We start from the raw sequence: 20535 nt of genomic DNA, 5'->3' as shown, positions 1-20535 counted from the left end.
TCCCATGTGTGGCCCCATTTTGAGATTTAGACCCAAGGACCATCTATTAATCAGCACTCCCCAGGGCCCTTCCACTTACTTCATATGCTCTACTATCGTTGCCCTCCTAAAATGCATCACCTCATGTTAATCAAGATTAAATTCCAAGTACAATTACAACTGTTCATCCAAACTGGATAATGCTGTAGCCTTATACAAGCTTCCTCTGTATCTGATGTCATCAATTTTTGTACAGTTTGCAAACATGCCAGTTATTATTCTTACTTTCACATCCAAGCCGTTCATGTGCATCAAACAAAGGTCCCATTACTGAGCTTGTGGTATATCCCCAGTCACAACTTCTCATTAGAAAACAACACTATCACAGATTTTAGATCCATATTCTCATTCTTTTCCTTGTGCTGTTGAAATACCATTCTCCTGTGACACGAACTTTGTTTTTGCCTCCATAAGTGCCACTGAGACAGGAGATGCCTTCCATTGGTTGGGGTTGACAATGGGTATTGCATTCTTGCTGTCTATGTGATACACAAGCCAGGACAGTATGATATGGAGAGCAAGTTGTTGCCCATGTAACAGGCTCCCCTTCCTGTGCAGTAGATGAATGTGAAGGAACGGCACAGGCAGATATACAGATGGCATCGCAGGAGTTGCCAGTCAGTGTTGAACTGGGCATAGGACTGCTGTAGATATTGGTCCCCCTGGGATTCAGTTGTACCTGTCTTCTTTCCTTTTAACAATTTGTATCTTCCCCAGAGGAGATCCCAATGATTCTAAAATCTGGAACCCTGCCCCTGTACTAGATCCTCAGCAAACTTATTCATTTGTACCATCATGCTATTCATGCCCTGACTAGCACATGGCATTGGGAGTCATTCAGAGATTACTACTTTGTAGGTCCTGCTCATCAGCCTTTTCCCTAACTCCTAATAGTTACTGCACAGGACTACTTCCCCTTTTCTACCTATATCATTGGGGCTAATGTACACTACAACCTTGGCTGATCATCCTTCCTCTTGAGAATATTTTGCAGACATTCTGAGACATCTGGGACCATGAGGCAACACACCATCCTGGCGTCTTTTTCACAGCCACAGTCTTGACCTTGTCATTCAGAACTGAAGTTGGGTGCATTTCCAACAGATCTAGTCATCTGGGGATCCGCTAGGTCCCCTGGAGTCCCATATCTTACAAGAAGAGCATTCCACTGCCTGAACTACCATCCTGCTTACATTTGCTATAACTTAGGCTCTACCTTCTTAAGCTTAAGTTCTACAATCAACAAACTAACTTCTAAAGACTCAGCATCTTTAGCCTCCACCTGCTCTTGCTGAAGCCTGTTGAGCCAAAGCTTGGCCACTCAGAGAATGCCACTTGGCTTAAACTCCCTTTTTAATGGCTCAGATAAGACTCAATTCTGATAATTTTTTTTTTCAAATGGCTTCCACCCTGCAAGATGTCTATTTCTCACTTGCTACTTCAAACATGATCTCCACTTTCTTTTCTCTGCACTCTGTTCTTTGAATCAAAACTGGTGATAGTTTATTAAATCTATGTTCTACCTTGGGTTATGGAATAGTATTAACATTTGTTTGGTGTGACGGAGTGTGCTCACTGAGGATTTTGCACATGCATGCACAGTGCACTCCATGCAAACATTGCCTTGTCATTCTGCTGTCGTTGCACTAAATGTGTGCACTTCAGTATCTTCCTCTGGTATATTCTTATAAAGGGTCCTTCAGTTAACTTTGTAGGTGATTAAAGATGGTATATCCCAGTGTCTAAAAATTGGTGGATCGCTCTCAGTTGAAGGGAGAGAGAGTGCCAGCAGTTCACACAGGACAAATAGTATTTTCTGCTACATATCTTTTAGTAAATATTGGCAGTTTTCTTTTCACTCCTTTTGCTAATTTTTGTAAGTTTGAATTTTGACGCACTTGGTAAACACCCTGCACGATAGTGCTAAGTAACTCCAGTCATCCTTTTTTTGGGCCATAAGTCTAACATTTGGTCTCTTAATTCTGCTTTATTTTATTTAGTGATGCAGCACAGTAACATCAACCCAACAACCTTCATCACCCAATTACACCTATGTGATCAATTAACCTATTAAACTGTACATCTTTTGAATGTGGGAGGAAACAAACAGCTGAAGGAAACCCACATGATCATTGAGAATGTGCAAACTCCTTAGACAGTGGTGGAACTGAACCTGGGTCACTGGCACTGTAATAGCTTTACGCTGCTATGTTGCCATCCTGGCCCCAAAACAGATCAGTGCTCACTGGCGTTTCAAAATAAGGAAATGCTTGACATTTACTTGAACACATTTTCTTTTGTGACTTCATCTAAATGATTCAAAAGTAATTCAATGAAATTTTTGTTTTTTTTTGTAGAAAACCGAAATGCAGTCGTTTGCCCAGAAACTTCAACTTCGTGTTCCCTCCATGGAGTCTTTATTTCGAGCTTCTTCCAAAGAATCACTTTTCTCATCGCCTTCAAAAGACTCACTTGTACGAACTGCTTCAAGAGAGTCTCTTAATCGGATTGATTTAGATGTTCAGTCTGCTGGTGCCATCTTTGATCCATCATCAGATATTGAAAGTGAGACAGAAGATAATGCAGGCACTTTTGAGAGCCTCAGTAAGGACCCATCTTCCAACCAGTTTCGTCGGATTGAGCGGAGTTTGGCTAATTATAGATCAAAATATTCAGAGGTAGTTGTAGTTGAAATTATGCACTTGATTGATCTCTGACTTTTTTTGAGAGCTTCAAACCCAGTCCTCTCTGCTTTTACCTTGTGCCTTTGTTAAAGGTGTTCATTGCAATCTATTTGGCTGAACATTTCTTCAGTTCTCTTTCTTTACCTGGCTTAATGTCATTATTTTGGAAATGTTTATAGAAAAATGAATATGTTCTAACTGGCAAATCAAATATTTGTAATAACGTGCTGCTGAAATATACTTGGAAGTAAAAATATTCAGAATAGAGTACTGAAGGTGAGCATTTCATAACCATTTGAATATATTTTTCAGCTAGTTACTGCGTATCGAACTTTACAGAGAGACAAAGAGAAAATGCAGGTAAGTGAAGATGCCGTCTGTAATAACTTGTAAAAGAGAAGCAAATGGGTCAAGTCAGCAAACTGATGATTCAAAGTAAATTCAGAGCTTCCTGCATGTAGTTTTTTTATCCCTGATCAGTCCTACCCACACTCAAGACATCCTCCTGTTCTTCACAAATGTGTAGAATGCCCTTTCATTTTTGGGATAATTTTCAGGAACCTCCTGGACCGTCTCCAATGCCAGCACATCTTTCTTAGAAGAGGCCCAAAACAGCTCACAGTACTCCAAGTGTGGTCTGACCAATGGTTTATAAAGTCTCAGTATTACATGCTTGCTTTTATATTCTAGTCCTCTCTAAATGGATACTAACCTTGTATTTGCCTTCCTTACCACTGACTCAACCAAGAAACTAGCCTTTACAAATCCTGCACGAGAATGCCCAAGTCCCTTTGTGCCTCTGATTTCTGAATTTGCTCCCTATTTAGAAAATAGTCTGCGCCTTTTTTCCTCCTACTGAAGTGCATGACCATACACTTCCCTACACCGTATTCCATCAACCACTTCTTTGCCCATCTCCCAATCTGTCTGTCCTTCTGCTGACTTCCTGTTTCCTCAACAGTACTTGCCCCACCACCTGTCTTCATATTGTCCGCAATCTTGGCCAACACTAAAACACTGCACTTAGTTTAGTATTTATATCCTTCTGAAGCTGTAGTGAAAGGGATACTCTAAAATGGCAGCTTTAACAGCGTTATCATTAACTCTTACATGTCCAAGAAGTCTGATGTTCTGGCATCTGACTGTTTGGAAATTCAGAAGGTCTCTCTTACTCGCAATTTCAGCAAATTGACTAGGGATATAGAATGTAGACGAGATCAGATTCCTGTCTGTGGGCTAGGTGTGTTGTCAGAGCTGCTGTTGTGGCCTGAAATGTCATGTGTCAGGAACATAAGTAGGTTTCTGGTTGAAGCCAGGGCCTGGAATGCCTGTATACTCCCTTTAAATACACCAGGATCACTAGGAACATTATTGTACCCCTCTGTTAATTCATATAAAAAGTGTGAAAAAGTTTTTTTGTGTGTTAATGGGAGTAATGTCCAATAGTTTAGAAAATACACTCAGTGGACTCTTTATTAGGTACCACATGACTTGCTGATTAGATGTTTGCATTAATGAGCATGTGTGCCTAATAAGGTGGTCACGGAGTGGAAGTTTGCTTGGTGCTTCAAAAGTCCCAGAGGTACTAGATTGTCAGAATTTGACTTGTTTGAAATATTCACTATCATGTTATATATAAATATTTTTCTTAAACAGTTAGTAATCTATAAACAAGAATGTTGAAATTGAGATAGCAATAGAAGTGCAACTTAATTTCAATATGTGGAAAGGTTAATTCATTAACTGTTTATTGATGTTATAATATTTCTACCTAAATTTTAAGGTAGTTCTGAGTCAGGGTCAAGATAAAGCCCTGCGTAGGATTGGCGAATTACGTGAGGTGAGACCTGCATGCTTTGAACTTATTTTTTATTCTTTCATGTTTATTGTTTGTGGTTTTGTTAAACTTCTGTTTGGAGATCTATTTTAAGTCTGCTACACAATAAGATCATGAATGACCCAACCTTGCCATCAACCACACTCTTTTTACATAGTAGTCTGAATATCTGTCAGTCCTCATCTTAAATATGTTCAGTGCTTTTGCGAATGACTCATCTGTCTGGGACAGAAAATAAGAAAGACTTTTGGAAAAAATCAATTCCTTTTAAAATCCACCTGAAATGAATGACTCGTATTCTGAAACTCAAGTTCAAGTTTATTGCCTTTCAGTTATATGCATGTATACTGCCAAACCAAACTTTGTTCCTCTGGACCAAGGTGCATTTAACTCAGAGACAAAACATAAAATAATATTACCACAAATAAATTAATAAATAATAGAATATATTCCAGAAGACTGACATTTAGCATTAAGTTCATTTATAGCATAAGTTTAAGAAGTAAACAGTATAACACTGCTGGCGCTTTATAAGTAATCTGGACATGGGTCGCAGCAGGGCGTTAGGTGGTTTTTTTTTCCACCTACTCTTGTTAAACTTGCTTGGGGGAGAGTTCTTATGGGAAGTTAATGTCAACTCTCGACAATTCTTGTCTATAAATTTCACAGGAGCTACAAATGATTCAGCAGGCAAAGAAGCACATTCAGGATGAATTTGAAGCAGCTCTGGAGGAGAAAGATCAATTTATTGGTGTTCTGCAGACACAGGTAGAAGGCATAATTGGTGCATGTTTTCATAATTAGCTAGATGGTAACTAAACAGATTGCAATGCAGGCAAGTGAGTATACTGTTCCACTTTCAATTGTATAATTTTGATGTCCTGTATTTGAGCTTGTTAATGGGAAGTAAGTTCTGGGTCTGATTTTGCCATGACTCCATTCAATGGCAGAGTTTGTTAATACAACAAACAGTGACTACATAAACCTATAATTTAAGCAAAAAATCTCACTGCTTCCTTAACACTATGTGCCTTTCTACCTATCTACCTATATTCTACCTATGAGTACCAACTACCAATTGTTAACAAATCTTACCTTTATCCAGTTTCTTGGCTGAGTAAATCCTTCTAGATTCTACCACTTACCTACCCTCTAGGGGCAGTTTCCAAGCAAAAAATCTCACTGCTTCCTTAACACTATGTGCCTTTCTACCTATCTACCTATATTCTACCTATGAGTACCAACCACCAATTGTTAACAAATCTTACCTTTATCCAGTTTCTTGGCTGAGTAAATCCTTCTAGATTCTACCACTTACCTATCCTCTAGGGGCAGTTTCCAATGGCCAATTGACTTCCCTTTTGCCAAGATGGCACTGCGTACGGGAGTCGTGTTGCGAGCTCCATACCAACTTTACAGTGTACTCTTAATCTCTGCAATTTCCTTCACATTTCTTGTTCAAGAAGCTGATAGTCACATCAGATATGATCAACTGACTCTTCTGAACATCAGGAAGATGGCATTTACCCACAACTTGCCACCTTTTCTACACAGGGAACTCCTGCTTACATGATCCATAGGAGGCTTATTTATTGCACCATCACTACCTCAGAAGCCGCGCCGGAGGTGAGGCAGAAGGGCAGGAGTTCTGGTGAGGTTGGGATGACTTGCCAATTGGCTACCGCTCCCTAGCATACTCCTGGATAATGTTCAGACCCTGGACAACAAGGTGTGTGAGCTGAGGGCAAAAATCTCCTACCAGTGGGAAACAAAGGAATGTAATGTTTTGTGCTTTATGGAGACCTGGTTGATGGAGGAGATACCGGATCATGCCACCAAGCCCTCTGGGTTCTCCCTGTTCTGGGTGGACAGGTCTAAAAACCTCTCTGGGAAGAGTAAAGGAGGTGATGTACGCTTCATGGTCAGTAATGCTTGGTACGAACTGCAGAATGTGCATACCCTCAAATCATTTTGTTCCCTGGATCTGGAGTACCTGATGCTGCTGTGTAGACCCTTCTGGCTGCCTAGAGAGTTCATAGCTGCTACAGTCTCAGCTGTGTACATTCTGCCGTGGACTGATACTGACCTGGCTCAATGAACTGTACGAGACCATCAGCACCCAGGGGACTGTAACCCGGAGATGGCTTACATCATCGCCAGAGACTTTACTCAAGCGTCGCTGACTGAAGTCTCTTCGAAGTTTTGTCAACACATCCAGGTGAGCACACAGGGAGATAGCATACTCATCCACTGCTTCTCTCCTTGCTTACAAAGCGCTCCTCTGTCCCCCGCTTGGGAAGTCTGACCACTCCTTCATCTTGCTTTTCCCTGTGTACAGGCAGAAGCTGAACCACAAGGCAGCCATCCTTAAAACAGTCCACTGTTGGTCTGCCCAGTCAGTTTTCATGCTACAAGACTGCTTTGATGATGTCAGCAGGAATACCTTTCATGATGTGAATGTCTCCGAGTTCACGGAAGGGGTCTTGAGCTTCATCCAGAAGCACATCAAGGACATTGTCTCCCAAAAATCGGTCAGGGTCTATCCAAACCAGAAACCTTGGATCAGCAGTTCCAACTTACGCCGCCAGTGACCACCTGGAACTCAGGACATACAGCTACGATCTATGCAAAGTCATCAAGGCAGCGAAATGACAATACAGGGACAAGATCCAGACAACCCTCCACCAACAACACACGCAGCTTACGATAAAGTCTGCACACCGTCACCGACTTCAAAGCTAAACACAGTGGTACTGCCAACATCACTGTCTCTCTCCCAGATGAGCTAAATCTTTTTTACACGCTGTTCGATGTCACCAACACTGAGCCCCCAAGGGGAGTCGCCGATGCAACCTGCACCTTGGTCATCTCTGAGGGTGAAATATGCAGGTATTTCCAATGAATGGACAGTCACAAGGCTGCAGGACTGGACGGCATCCCAAGGTGGGTACTCAGAGTCTGCACAGCACAACTGGCTGGTGTGTTTGCAGACATTTTAAATCTCTCCCTCTCCCACTGTAGAGTGCCCTCCTACTTCAAAACATCCACCACTGTCCCTGTACCTAAAGAGACCAAGATAACGTGTCTGAACAACTGGTGTCCTGTCGCACACACCTCAATAATAGGCAAGTGTTTTGAGAGGATGGTCAAGGACTTCGTCTGCAGCATGCTACCACCCACACTGGACTCCCTATAATTTGCCTATCGACACAACTGATCGACAGACGACACAATAGCCACAGCTCTACACACTGTCCTTACACACCTGGAGAGGAGGGATGCTTATATGAGAATGCACTTGGACTACAGTTCAGCATTCAACACCATAATTCCCTCCAGGCTTGACAAGAAGCTCAGAGACCTTGGCCTTCACCCTGCCTTGTGCAGCTGGATCTTGGACATCCTGTCAGATCACTGGCTCCCTCACCTCTGCCCCCTGACCCTCAACACAGGAGCCCTCCAGGGTTGTGCCCTAAGGCCCCTTCTTTACCTTCTGTACTGTATCGCTACCTACAGCTCCAATCTGCTAATTAAATTTACAGATGATACTAGATTGATTGGCCTTATCTCAAATAATAACGAGGCAGTCTACAGAGAAGTCATCACATTGACACAGTGGTGTCAAGAAAACAACCTGTCCCTCAATGTCACAAAAACATTGAGGTAGCTGTTTGTGGACTACAGGAAGAATGGAGGCAGGCTCACCGCTATTGACATCAATGGATCTGGGGTTGAGAGGGTGAACAGCTTCAAGTTCCTTGTTATACACATCATCAAGGACCTCACTTGGTCTGTACATACCGGCTGTGTGGTGAAAAAAACACAACAGCCCCTTCTTCACCTCAGGTGGTTAAAGAAGTTCGGCATGAGTCCTCAAATCCTAAGGACTTCCTACAGGGGCACAATATAGACTATCCTGACTGGCTGTATCACTGCCTGGTATGGGAACTGTAGTTCCCTCGATCACAGGACTCTGCAGAAAATGACGCAGACAGTCCAGTGCATCTGTGGATGTGAACTTGCCACTATTCAGGACATTTACAGTGACAGGTGCGTAAAAAGGGCCCGAAGGATCTTTACTCCAAGTCACTCCAATCACAAACTGTTCCAGCTGCTACCATCTGGGAAATGTTATCGCAGCATTAAAGCACTAGGCTCCTGGACAGCTTCTTCCACCAGGCCATCAGGCTGATTAATTCATGCTGACGCAATTGTATTTCAAAGCTATATTGATTGTTCTGTCGTGTATTTTACGGGACATACTATTTATTACAAATTGCTGTAATTTGCACGTTGCAGAGATGGAGATGTAATGTAAAGATTTTTCCTCTGGTATGTGAAGGATGTAAGGAATAGGTCAGTTCAATTCAGTTTAACTAGCCACAGCCTTAGCATGCAGGAGCAAACTCTCTCATGAGACCATGCAAACTTCATGCAATAGGTCAGGATTGAGCCTGTGTTCCTTGTGCTGTGATTGGCTCTACAGGTCATTTTTTCACATTCATTATCATTGAGGATTTTTGAAAACAATTCTTAAAAGTGCTTTATGCTGTACTTCTGTGCAGTTTGCTCTGATTACCTTTAATGTGTTCTGATCTTCAATGCAATTCACAATTCTAACTGATTTGTGCAGCCCATTGGGCTTCAGATTGATAAAATGATGTGAGTTTCTGCAATTCTTTGGGATAGTGATTTGCAGTCAAAAAGTAGAAAAAACTATTTAGTTTAAGGAAAAGTGTTGCCCCTCAAGTTCATATTAAGTCTTCACACTCTCCACCTTAAACCTATACAGACAGTCCCCGGGTTACATATGAGTTCCGTTCCTGAGTCCGTCTTTAAGTCGGATTTGTATGTAAGTCGGAACAAGTACATCCGGTATTATTTAGCGTCAGTTAGTCAAACGCTTGTCTTAGTATATGGTATATATTTTACCTTTCTATGCATATAATACACTTAAACGTATGTATTCCAATAATTAAACCTCTGCACTGCTTAGTAATAATTGTAGCTTTTATCGGGGCAGGGCCTTTCACATGCTCCATTATTCTCACTTTATCTGTTATCCTTTAAAATTGTTCTGATCATTGACCGACTGTAGCCTAATGCTTTTCCAATGACGTTTCTCCTCTTTCCAAATGCTTTATTATTTCCACTTCATTTTCAATCGCAATCGCTTCCTGTCAATGGAACAGAAACACTGCCAGCTCCCGAGGTCTGCTGGGTCCTAAAGACCACAGCACTTAATTCACCCGGTCCTAAACTGCACCACAATGAGACAGGTTTAATGGGACAAGTGGGGGCTGTGCTGGGTTTGGGTATTTGATCCTGCAGAATATTCCACGTGGGAATTTAAATTGGAGATGGCAGTGTTTTTTTTTTACGAGGTCGAGTTGCGAGCTTGACGTCAACCCGGTACGGATGGTATGGGAGTCACTGGATTGACATCAACCCGGCACGGGAATGGTCTGTCACTAAATCGAACTTGGGAACCTCCATTCTCTAGCCCGGTGCTGATCTGACTGTGCCACCGGCCGACCGGAATGGCAATTTGGGGGTGGGGGGGGCAGGTTCAGGGTGAATCTTAGAAAAATTTAAGCCAAATGCTAAGTTAAACACTCAACACAGTGCCAACTGCAACGACTTAAAATGGCGGACAGCATTGCAATCCAACTTAAAATGGCGGTCAGCTTTCTCCTTCCTCGATTCGTAAGTACGAGTTGTCCGTAAGTCAGACGTTCGTAACTCGGGGACTACTTGTACTTTGCAGTTCTTAGTACCCTAGATCAGTGGTCGGCAACCCGCAGCTCCGGAGCTGCATGCGGCTCTTTCATCTCTGTGCTGCGGCTCCCCGTGGTTTGTTAGTTTTTGAAATGTAATTCGAAATTTGAGGATTATGGTGATCTTGTACAATCTAAAAACGTTGTGGAGACCCCATTTCCTGGCACATCCGAACCGGCTCACAATTAGCCACCGTTCCGGCTAAGGGAGATAGCCTACGGGGGTTTGTGAGTACGTGTCTTTTGGAGCATTCGCGCCCACGGGGATGGGTTGAGGGAGGCTTTAAAGCAAGGCTGTTTAGTTCGAATAAAGTTACCTTGACTGCAGTGTCTTTATTTTAGCGCTGCGTGTAGCACACCGCTACAACGTGTTTTTTATCGCTATTAATATACATCACCAGTGCCAATGCCTGACACCCGCCAGTGCGCGCTTTCTTTTAATTCTTCGATCCAAGGTAGGCTAACTATGGAGTAACCTCCAACCCAACGTCTTTTTCTCGGAGTTCAAAATGTTTTTGTTGCATGCAGAAATGTAATTTCGTTTTCTCTGCAGGAGTTCATCAATTTCATAAATGCAACACATTATAGTTTGTTTATACATAGAATAAAGGCAAAAAAAACCATTGTATGCAGTGTTATTTCATTTTAAATGTCAAACGGGTTTTGTGGCTCCCAGTGTTTTCTTTTCTGTGGGAAATGGATCCATATTGGCTCTTTCAGTGGTAAACGTTGCCGACCCCTGCCCTAGATCTTGGGAGAAAGACTGAGAGTAAAGATTCTTTTTTTAAAGGTTAGCTTTATTTGTCACATATTTATTGAAATACAGTGAAGTGCATCATCTGTGTCAAATCAAATCAGTGAGGTTTGTGCTGGGCAGACTGCAAGTGTTGCTATGCTTCTGGTGCCAGTGTGGGGTGCCCACAGATCATTACCCTGACCCCAACTGTACATCTTTGGAAAGGGGGAGGAAATTGGTGCATCTGGAGGAAATCCACGTAGTCGTGGGGAGAATGCACAAGCATCTTACAGACTGTGGTGGGAGTATTCACTCTATCTGTGCCCTCATCATTTTATACATGTTCATAAGATCTACTCTCATTCTCCTGTGCTCCAAGGAATTTAAGTCCTAGCCTGTCCAACATCTACCAGAATTCAATGGTTTGATTTTGGCAGCATCCTCTTTTCTGTACAGTTTAATAACATTTTGGGTCCCGAAAACTGAACGCGATACTCCCAAGTGCATCCTCACTAGAGTCTTGGTGTCATGATAGAATCAGAATCAGGTGTATTATCACCGATATGTGTTGTGAAATTTGTTAACTTAGCAGCAGCAGTTCAACACAATACATAATATAGAAGAAAAAGAAATAATAATAATAAATAATCAATTACAGTATACATATATTTGAATAGATGTACTGATGTTCCTGAGGAACTTTATTTGTATTAATTGGCAGTTTTAGCTGAGTTGGTTGTGTGCAAAGAAGTGCTTCAGACACGGATGTCATGAAATGTACTTCAAGCTTGTTAATGTTGAACCTGTTATATCTTTAGGTTATGTTACTGAAGCAAAGGATTGTACCTGGAGGGTCAAGTGCAGATGTCCATGAACCCACAGCTCAGGCCTCTGCAGAGGAAAGCACAGAAACAGCTCAGCAGAGTTCAAGCACTGAAGATAGTACAGATGACCCAGATGGGTTAGGAGGTAATGTTTATAATACAATCAAGCCATCAAGTTAAGATTGTAGAAGGCATGTTTGGATCTTTATGTCTGAGCAATCAAGAAGGTTCTTCAATAAATCATGAGGCTAGCATTTACTATATCAAAAAAATATAGTGAGACATGTGGCCTTGTCAATTTCACAGATCAGTATTTTCCAGTAACAAAAAAAGTATTTAATGTGGAATTTGGAAATTGCTATTTTGAAATTGCTTGCTGAGATCCAAGTTCTCCTCCATAAATAAATGAATTTTGTTGTTTGATCCTCTGTGTAAATGTAATGGGCAGAATGAATTCTCTATACTTGCAGTATACAGTAGATACATGAGCTTATCATTTATATGCCTTTGATTTCAAGAGCTAATTTTAATGGCATTTTGGATGGTAATTAGCACCGTGACAAGACTGGCATGAAATGTAAACTTTCATTAGTATACTGTTTCATTATTTTAATTGGAATTGATAAGAGTATTTTAATATTTTAAATTTGTCTTTCTATTCCTTTCTTTAATCTTGGCCTACCTTGGAAGGAAATTCAATATTAAAACACTGTCATCATTATTGATTTGAGTCTGAGTTAAGCAGGGCTTGCTCGGTTCACTTGTAACAGATTTCATTGCACTATTTCAGTTTCATGAGCAGGAATTCAATGTGCACAATTCACGGCAGGCTATGGATAGTTGAGCACAACTCGACTATTTCCAGTTTATCACTGTTTGTTTGCCTATTAAATTCTGACTTGAGGCTCACACAGGAACAGTCCAGGTTTTTGGTTAGATGTGATGCAACATTGCTTATACAGGTTTCCCCTGATATCCGAAGGTAGAGCGTTCCTATGAAACCGTTCTTAAGCTGAAATGGCATAAAACGAAGAAGCAATTACCATTAATTTATATGGGAAAAATTTTTGAGCATTCCCAGACCCAAAAAAAGCCTACCAAATCGTACGAAATAGCACATAAAACCTAAAATAACACTAACATATAGTAAAAGCAGGAATAATATGATAAATACACAGCTATACAAAGTAGAAATAATGTACATACATTGTAGTTTCGCTTACTAGAATCGGGAAGATTGAGCTAAAACCGATTTGTAGATAAAGATCTACACAAAGCCTGCCTGCACAAAGCTTCGTGGTCATGGTAGTCTTTCTCGGGGTGAACACAAGTTTAAAACGGGCATATTTTCTCATAAAAGCAAAAATCCTCTTTTGGTTAGTGAAAGCAGGTACTAATGTAAGTCTTTCGTAAAAGCGAAGTTGCGGAAAGCGGGGGACACCTGTAGTTGACTTTGAAAGAAGATAATTGTAAAGATTTGGTCCCTCTTTGGCTGTGGCTCGATTGAAGCAAAAGTGGATGCTTTCAGATGTCTGCTCACAGGCACCTATAATAACACATTGGCAAGAGATTTGACAGATGGTACATATACTATCCTAATGCATTGCTCTGTTAAATAAAGACTGGGCAGGATGCATACTGGTTGCATTTAAAGAATGCTTTCCAGTTTATCACTTAAATTTTTTAATGAGGGTTTTAAAATTTACAGTGTATGTCTTATTTTTTTTGGGCAAGACATACAGTAATTGTTAGCTGATTGGACTATGAAATTCAATGAAATGTATTCAATAAATTGTAATTTTATTTAGATCTTTTACAGCATAATTAGTGAAAAATGCCTTAGGCTCTTGTTATTTTAATATATTGATTATTTGGAAGAATGTTGTAAAGGGTATTGTCAGTGAAGGAGGAATGCTTCATTGCAACTTTGGGAATACTTTCTTAAAATTATGGTATCCAGGCATTTTCAAAAAAGGACCATCAAAAGATTTTTTGACACTATATTAAAGCAATTAAGAGATGAAAGTTTAGTTTGGGAAATCTGCCATGAAATTAGTAGCTAATCAAGTAGGTATAGGTTAAATGGCCTACTGAGAGTAATAGTTGTACAGCATGGAAACAGGCCCTTCTGTCCATTGGGTCCATGCCAACCAAGGTTCCCTCCCAAACATGTCCTATTTGCCTTCATTTGACCCCATATACCTCTAACTTCTATCCACGTAGCCATCCAGCAGTCTTTTATATACTGTTAATATACAACTTCAACCACTTCCTCTGCCATTTCATTCCATATATGGATCACTCTTTTTTTGGAAAAAGTTCCCCCTCAGTTTTCTATTGAATTTGTCCCCTCTCACCCTAATCCTCTCTAGTTCCTGATGCCCCCACCGTGGGGAAAAGGGATTGTGCATTCACCCTACCTATGCCTCTCATGATTTGAAACACCTCATCACTGGATTGTGGGAAATGAGGGGTAACATAAAGTCCCAGCATGGTCAGCCTCTACAACTCGGTCTCTCGTTCTTGCAGCATCTTAGTCAATCCCGAACACAAGATTCTGTAGATGCTGGAAATCCAGAGTAACACACAGAATGCTGGAGCACAGGCAGCACCTGTAGAGAGCAATAAAGAGTCAGGGTTTCGGGCTGAGACCTTTCATCACAACTGGAAGGGAAAGGGGAAGAAGCCAAAGTAAGGAGGTGAGGAGTGGGGAAAGAGTACAAGATAGCAGGTGATAGGTGAAGCCAGGCAGAAGAAAGGTGGGGGAAGAGGAAATGGAGTGAGAAGCTGGCAGGTGATAGGTGGAAAAGATAAAGGGTTGAAGAATAAGGAATCTGATAGGAGAGCAGAGTGGATTCTGGGAAGTAGTGAAGAGGGAGGAGCACCAGAGGGAGGTGATAGGCAGGTAATGAGAAGAGAAATGGGTAAGGGAGAGCCAGAAGGAGGGGTGGAGAGAGAGGAATTTCCAGAAGTTAGAGAAATCAATGTTCATGCTGTAAGGTTGCAAGCAATCCAGATGAATGAGGTATTGCTCCTCCTGACAGTGGCCTCATCTTGGCAGAAGAGGAAGCCATGGACTACATGTCAGAATGGAAATGGGCAGTGAAATTAAAATGGTCAAGGGGAAATCCTGCTTGTTACGGATGGAATGAAGGTGCTCAACAAAACAGTCCCTCAATCTACTTCGGGTCTCATCGATGTAGAGGAAGCTGCATTGGAAGCACCGGATACAGTTGCTGACCCCAACAGACTCACAGGTGAAGGGTTGCCTCACCTGGAAGAACTGTTTGGAACCCTGAATGGATGTGAGGGAGGAGGTGAATGGACAGGTTTAGCACTCCTGATTGCAGTGATAAGTGCTGGAATAGGAGCACTGGGAAGGTACTTTTGGATAATGGAACCATGGAGAAGAGGATCCTTATGGAAAGTTGGCTGGGGGTGTAGGGTGTCTTTAGTGGTAGGATCTCGTTGAAGATGGCAGAAATTGTGGAGTTCCCTGCTGATGGAAGCAGGAGAGGCCTGCTGCATTCCTTGAGCATTTTGTGTGTTACTTTGATCAATCCCTTCAGCACTCTTTCAGCTTAATAGCATTTTTGCTAAAGCAAGGTTGCCAGAAATGAACACTACAAATGTGGCCTCACCAACCTCTTAAAGCTGCAGCATCACATCCGTATTCACTAGTTTGGCTGATGAAGGCCAGCATGCCAAAAGCTGTTTTCACCACCTTATCTACCTGTGATGCCATGTACTCTGTTCTACAATACTCACTGGGGCTCTAGGTACTGTCTGTGATATTGATAGTTACTGTCTAGATACTGCCTATGAGCCTGGTGGTACATGATTTAAGGGTTTTGTATATTTTCCTCAATGGAAGAGGGGAGAAGAAAGAAAGCATCGGGTGTGACCTATAGACAGTTCATTGATGGGAAGCTGGTTTCCCTGATTTGTTGAGCTGTGCCAGTAAGTTTCTTGTGGTCATGGACAGAGCAGTTGCCATACCAAGCTGTGATGCATCTGGATAGGATGTCTTGCATGGTGTATTGATTTAAAAATTGGTGAGTGTTAAAGGGGACTTGCCAAGTTTATTTATTCTCCTCAGGAAGCAGAGGTGTTGGTATGCTTTCTTGAACATGGTATCTGTGTAATGAGACTAGAGCAGACTATTTGTGATGTTCACTCCTAGGAGCTTGAGGCACTTGACCTGCCTGGTCTCAGCATTGTTGATGTAAACAAGAGCCTGTGCACTGCACTTTCTTCCTGGTGCATGGTCAACAGTTATTTTGATGACATTGAGGGACAATTGCCTTGGCACTGTGCCACTAAGCTCTCTATCTCCTTCCTGTACTCTGACTCATAACTATTTGAGACACAGCCCACTACAAACTTGTAGACGGAGTTAGAACAGATTCTGGCTACACTGTCATAATTGTAAAGAGAGTAAAGTTAGGGGCTGAGGACACAGCCTCATGGGGCATCAGTATTGAGGATAATCGTGGCAGATATGTTGCTGAATATTTTTACTGATTGTGCTCTGTTAGTCAAGAAGTCAAGGATCCTGTTGCAAAAGGAGGTGGTGGGTCTCAGGTCTTGGTGTTTGGAAATAAGACCATAAGACAAAGGAGCAGAAGTCAGCCATTTGGCCCATTGAGTCTGCTTCGCCATTTCATCATGAGCTGATCCAATTTCCCCTGTAGTCCCATTCCCCTGCCTTCTCACCATAACCTTCGATGCCCTGACTACTCAGCTATCTATCAATCTCTGCCTTAAATACACCCAATGACTTGGCCTTCACTGCCACCCATGGCAACAATTCCATAGATTCACCACCCTCTGGCTAAAAATTTTTTTTCGCATCTCTGTTCTGAATGGAATCCTCAAGTCATGTTGTCTCGTACTAGACTCCCCCACCATGGGAGACAACTTTGCCAAATCCACTCTCTCCATACCTTTCAACATTCGAAATGTTTCTATGAGGCCCCCCCCTCATTCTTCTAAACTCCAAGGAGTACAGTCCAAGAGCGGTCAAATGGTCCTCATATGTTAACCCTCTCATTCCTGGAATCATTCTAGTGAATCTTCTGTGAACCCTCTCCAATGTCAGCACGTCCTTTCTTAAATAAGGAGCCCAAAACTGCATACAGTATTCCAAGTGAGGTCTTACCAGTGCCTTATAGAGTCTCAACATCACATTCCTGCTCCTATACTATATTCCTCTAGAAATGAATGCCAATATTCGCCTTCTTCACCACCGACTCAACCTGGAGGTTAACCTTAAGGGTATCCTGCACGAGGACTCCCAAGTCCCGTTGCATCTCAGAACTTTGAATTCTCTCCCCATTTAAATAATAGTCTGCCCATTTATTTCTTCTACCAAAGTGCATGACTGTACACTTTCCGACATTGTAATTCACTTGCCACTTCTTTGCCCATTCCCCCAATCTATCCAAGTCTCTCTGCAGACTCTGTTTCCTCAGCACTACCGGCCCCTCTACCTATCTTTGTATCATCAGCAAACTTAGCCACAAAACCATCTATTCCATAAATCAAATCGTTGATATACAACGTAAAAAGAAGTGGCCCCAACACGGACCCCTGTGGAACAGCACTGGTAACCGGCAGCCAACCAGAATGGGATCCCTTTATTCCCACTCTCCGAATCCTGCCAATCAACCAACGCTTTATCCACATATGTAACTTCCCCATAATTCTATGGGCTCTTATCTTGTTTAGCAGCCTCATGTGCGGCACCTTGTCAAAGGCCTTCAGAAAATCCAAATACACAACATCCACTGCATTTCCCTTGTCTAGCCTACTTGTAATTTCCTCAAAAAATTGGACTAGGTTTGTCAGGCAGGATTTTCCTTTAAGGAAACCATGCTGAGTTCTGCCTATCTTGTCACTTACCTCCAGGTACTCCGTAACCTCATCCTTGACTATCGACTCCAACAACTTCCCAACCACCGATGTCAAGCTAACAGGTCTATAATTTCCCTTTTGCTTCCTTGCCCCCTTCTTAAATAGCGGAGTGACATTTGCAATCTTCCAGTCCGCCAGAACCAGGCCAGAATCTATCGACTTTTGAAAGATCATTGCTAATGCCTCTGCAATCTCCACTGCTACTTCCTTCAGAACACGAGGATGCATTCCATCTGGTCCAGGAGATTTATCTACCCTTAGACTATTCAGCTTCCTGAGTACTTTCTCTGTCGTACTTGTGACTGTGCATATTTCTCTTCCCTGACACCCTTGAATGTCCAGTATATTGCTGATGTCTTCCTCAGTGAAGACTGATGCAAAACACTCGTTCAGTTCCTCCGCCATCTCCTTATCTCCCATTACAATTTCTCCAGCATCATTTTCTATCAGAGAAATCTACGCTCTTCTGTCTTTTACTCTTTATGTACTTGAGAAAGCTTTTAGTATTCTCTTTGATATTATTTGCTAGCTTCCTTTCATAGTTCATCTTTTCCCTCTTAATGACCTTCTTAGTTTCCTTTTGTAAGCTTTTAGAAACTTCCCAATCCTCTGTCTTCCCACTAATTTTTGCTTCCTTGTATCCCCTCTGCTTTTACTTTGGCTTTGACTTCTCTTGTCAGCTTCGGTTGCACCCTTTTTCCATTTGAAAATGTCTTCTTTTGAATATATCTGTTTTTCACCTTCCTCACTTCTTGCATAAACTCCAGCCACTGCTGCTGTGCTGTCCTTCCTGCTAGTGTCCCTTTTAACAGTGTTTATTGATAAAAATACACAAAAATAACATCGATGCAAACATACAGATAATATACGTCGTAAATACTAAATCTAAAAGCGTGGGTATAATAATAATCAATAAGAAATAGCTCTATCGTTGTCTAGGGGATAATGTATTGTCCGATGGAAATATAAAAGTCACTCAAGTTCATTCAAGCTGCATCTTTTAGTTGGAGAGAAAGACGGAGGTTTAACTTGCCCATTCCTTTTATGATGTCAATCCTTCGAGAGTTGTTGGGGCTGATTTCCCCTTTGTTGTTAGCTAAAGCCGTGCTTCCGTGGTAAAGGCCCACCAATTCAGAGGCAAATGGAAAAGGACGCACGTGGGCTTTTCCACCAGCTTTCGCTATTATGCTGTTGCAGGAGTTCTTGCATTTCTTCTGGTGCGTCTGAAGGGGCTGTTTCCCAGCCTCTTTTATCCTGACTCACAGGGTCTCAGATGTCAATCAGGTTGGGATGATGCAATCCCTCCACCAACCCCCCTCAGTTCATTGCCTGGGGCTTTGATGAATCGTACAGTATTCAATACACAATTCCGCCTCCAAGAGATAATGGCCGTTAACCGTGGCTTTGTCTCTCGGAGGTCCAGGACACATTCCAAACATTGAGGAATCTGTGTGTCTCTCTCTCTCATTTCCTGGGTCTCCTGACCCGAATCAATAGCGATCCTGTGATTCTCAAAAAGGAGGGGGCCATGGGCGTAACAGGAACCTCATCTTGAGGCTCCTCTGTGCTCTTTGAGAGGTTGTATTCTTTCTAGATACTTTTTCACTTTAAAAAAAAATTGATTCTTGCTCTTCTCTATCAAAACTATCTCATTTGCCTCCCTTTTGGCCTTTCTTTCAGTGTAACCCTGTACCTCTTCTAAGAATCACTTAATTGCAATTCCCTGTACCTGACCCATGGTGCTTTTTATTTTCTTGATCATGAATATCCATCGCCATATAGGTGTTCCTACACCTGCTGGCCTTGCCCTTTACTCTATCTCACTTTCAAAATCATGTTTACCTCCTCCATTCAACTTTTTCAAGTTCCTGTCGAATACTGTCAAAATTTGCCTTGCCCATTTTAAAACTTTAACTTGTCAAGCAGGTTTATCTCTTTCCATGCCTGAATTAAAGCAAATAGAAGCATGGTTATGGGTCCCAAAGTGCCCTCCTGAAGTCACCTCAGTAACTTGACCTGCTCTATTTCTCAGGAATTGTCAAGTTTCTCCCTCAGTCTAGCAGGACTTTCTGTGTTTTGTGAAGCAATGTTCTTGAGCACACTGACCAATTCTACTCTATCTAAGTAAGCCCTTAGCACTATGGCAGTTAAAATCCCCTAAAATGACAGTCCTATTATTTTGGCAACTTTTTGAAAAATTCCTGCATACATGTTCCTTTAATTCCTGTTGACTAATAGGAACAATGAAACATTGCAAGAGGCCTGAAGTTAAGAAGGATGAACTCATGCCATGTATAGCTATAAGGAAGGTTATAGCCATTACAGAAACTTGTTTTCCTTTTTCCCTGCATTGCTGTTTGCCCATTTTCTGAATTTACTGTATAGGCAGTCCCCAGGTTACAAACGAGTTCTGTTCCTGAGTCCATCTTTAAGTTGGATTTGTATGTAAGTCAGAACAGGCACATCTGGTATTATTTAGCGTCAGTTAGTCAAATGTTTGTCTTAGTATATAGTATATATTTTACCTTTCTATGCATATCAAACACTTAAGAAATGGATGTATTTCAATAATTAAACCACTGCATTGCTTAGTGATAATAGTAGCTTTCATTGGGGCAGGGCCTTTCACATGCTCCATTATTCTCACTTTATCCTTTACCTGTATCCTTTAAAGTTGTTCTGATCATTGACTGACTGTAACCAGGCACTTTTCCCATGACCG

The 20535-nt window shown here is 41.8% G+C and overlaps 1 protein-coding gene across 4 annotated transcripts in view; it reads left to right on the top strand.

The window, feature by feature from the left end:
• golga4 (golgin A4) overlaps nt 1-20535 on the top strand; it is a 192904-nt gene that overhangs the window by 46735 nt on the left and 125634 nt on the right. For 3 of the 4 annotated variants that reach the window (XM_059971108.1, XM_059971100.1, XM_059971093.1), the window contains exons 4-8: nt 2397-2717; nt 3036-3083; nt 4507-4563; nt 5230-5328; nt 11892-12042. In XM_059971108.1, coding sequence (XP_059827091.1) covers nt 2397-2717; nt 3036-3083; nt 4507-4563; nt 5230-5328; nt 11892-12042 — 676 coding nt within the window. Of the gene's footprint in view, nt 1-2396; nt 2718-2978; nt 2986-3034; nt 3084-4506; nt 4564-5229; nt 5329-11891; nt 12043-20535 lie in introns of those variants that run through there. The other variant, XM_059971114.1, reaches the window with a different exon arrangement.

Source organism: Hypanus sabinus, chromosome 1 (genome assembly GCF_030144855.1).
Source record: "Hypanus sabinus isolate sHypSab1 chromosome 1, sHypSab1.hap1, whole genome shotgun sequence".
In the NCBI taxonomy this organism is placed as follows: Eukaryota; Metazoa; Chordata; class Chondrichthyes; order Myliobatiformes; family Dasyatidae; genus Hypanus; species Hypanus sabinus.
The sequence above is the reverse complement of the archived record's forward strand: the minus strand, read 5'-3'. Positions and strand labels throughout refer to the sequence as shown.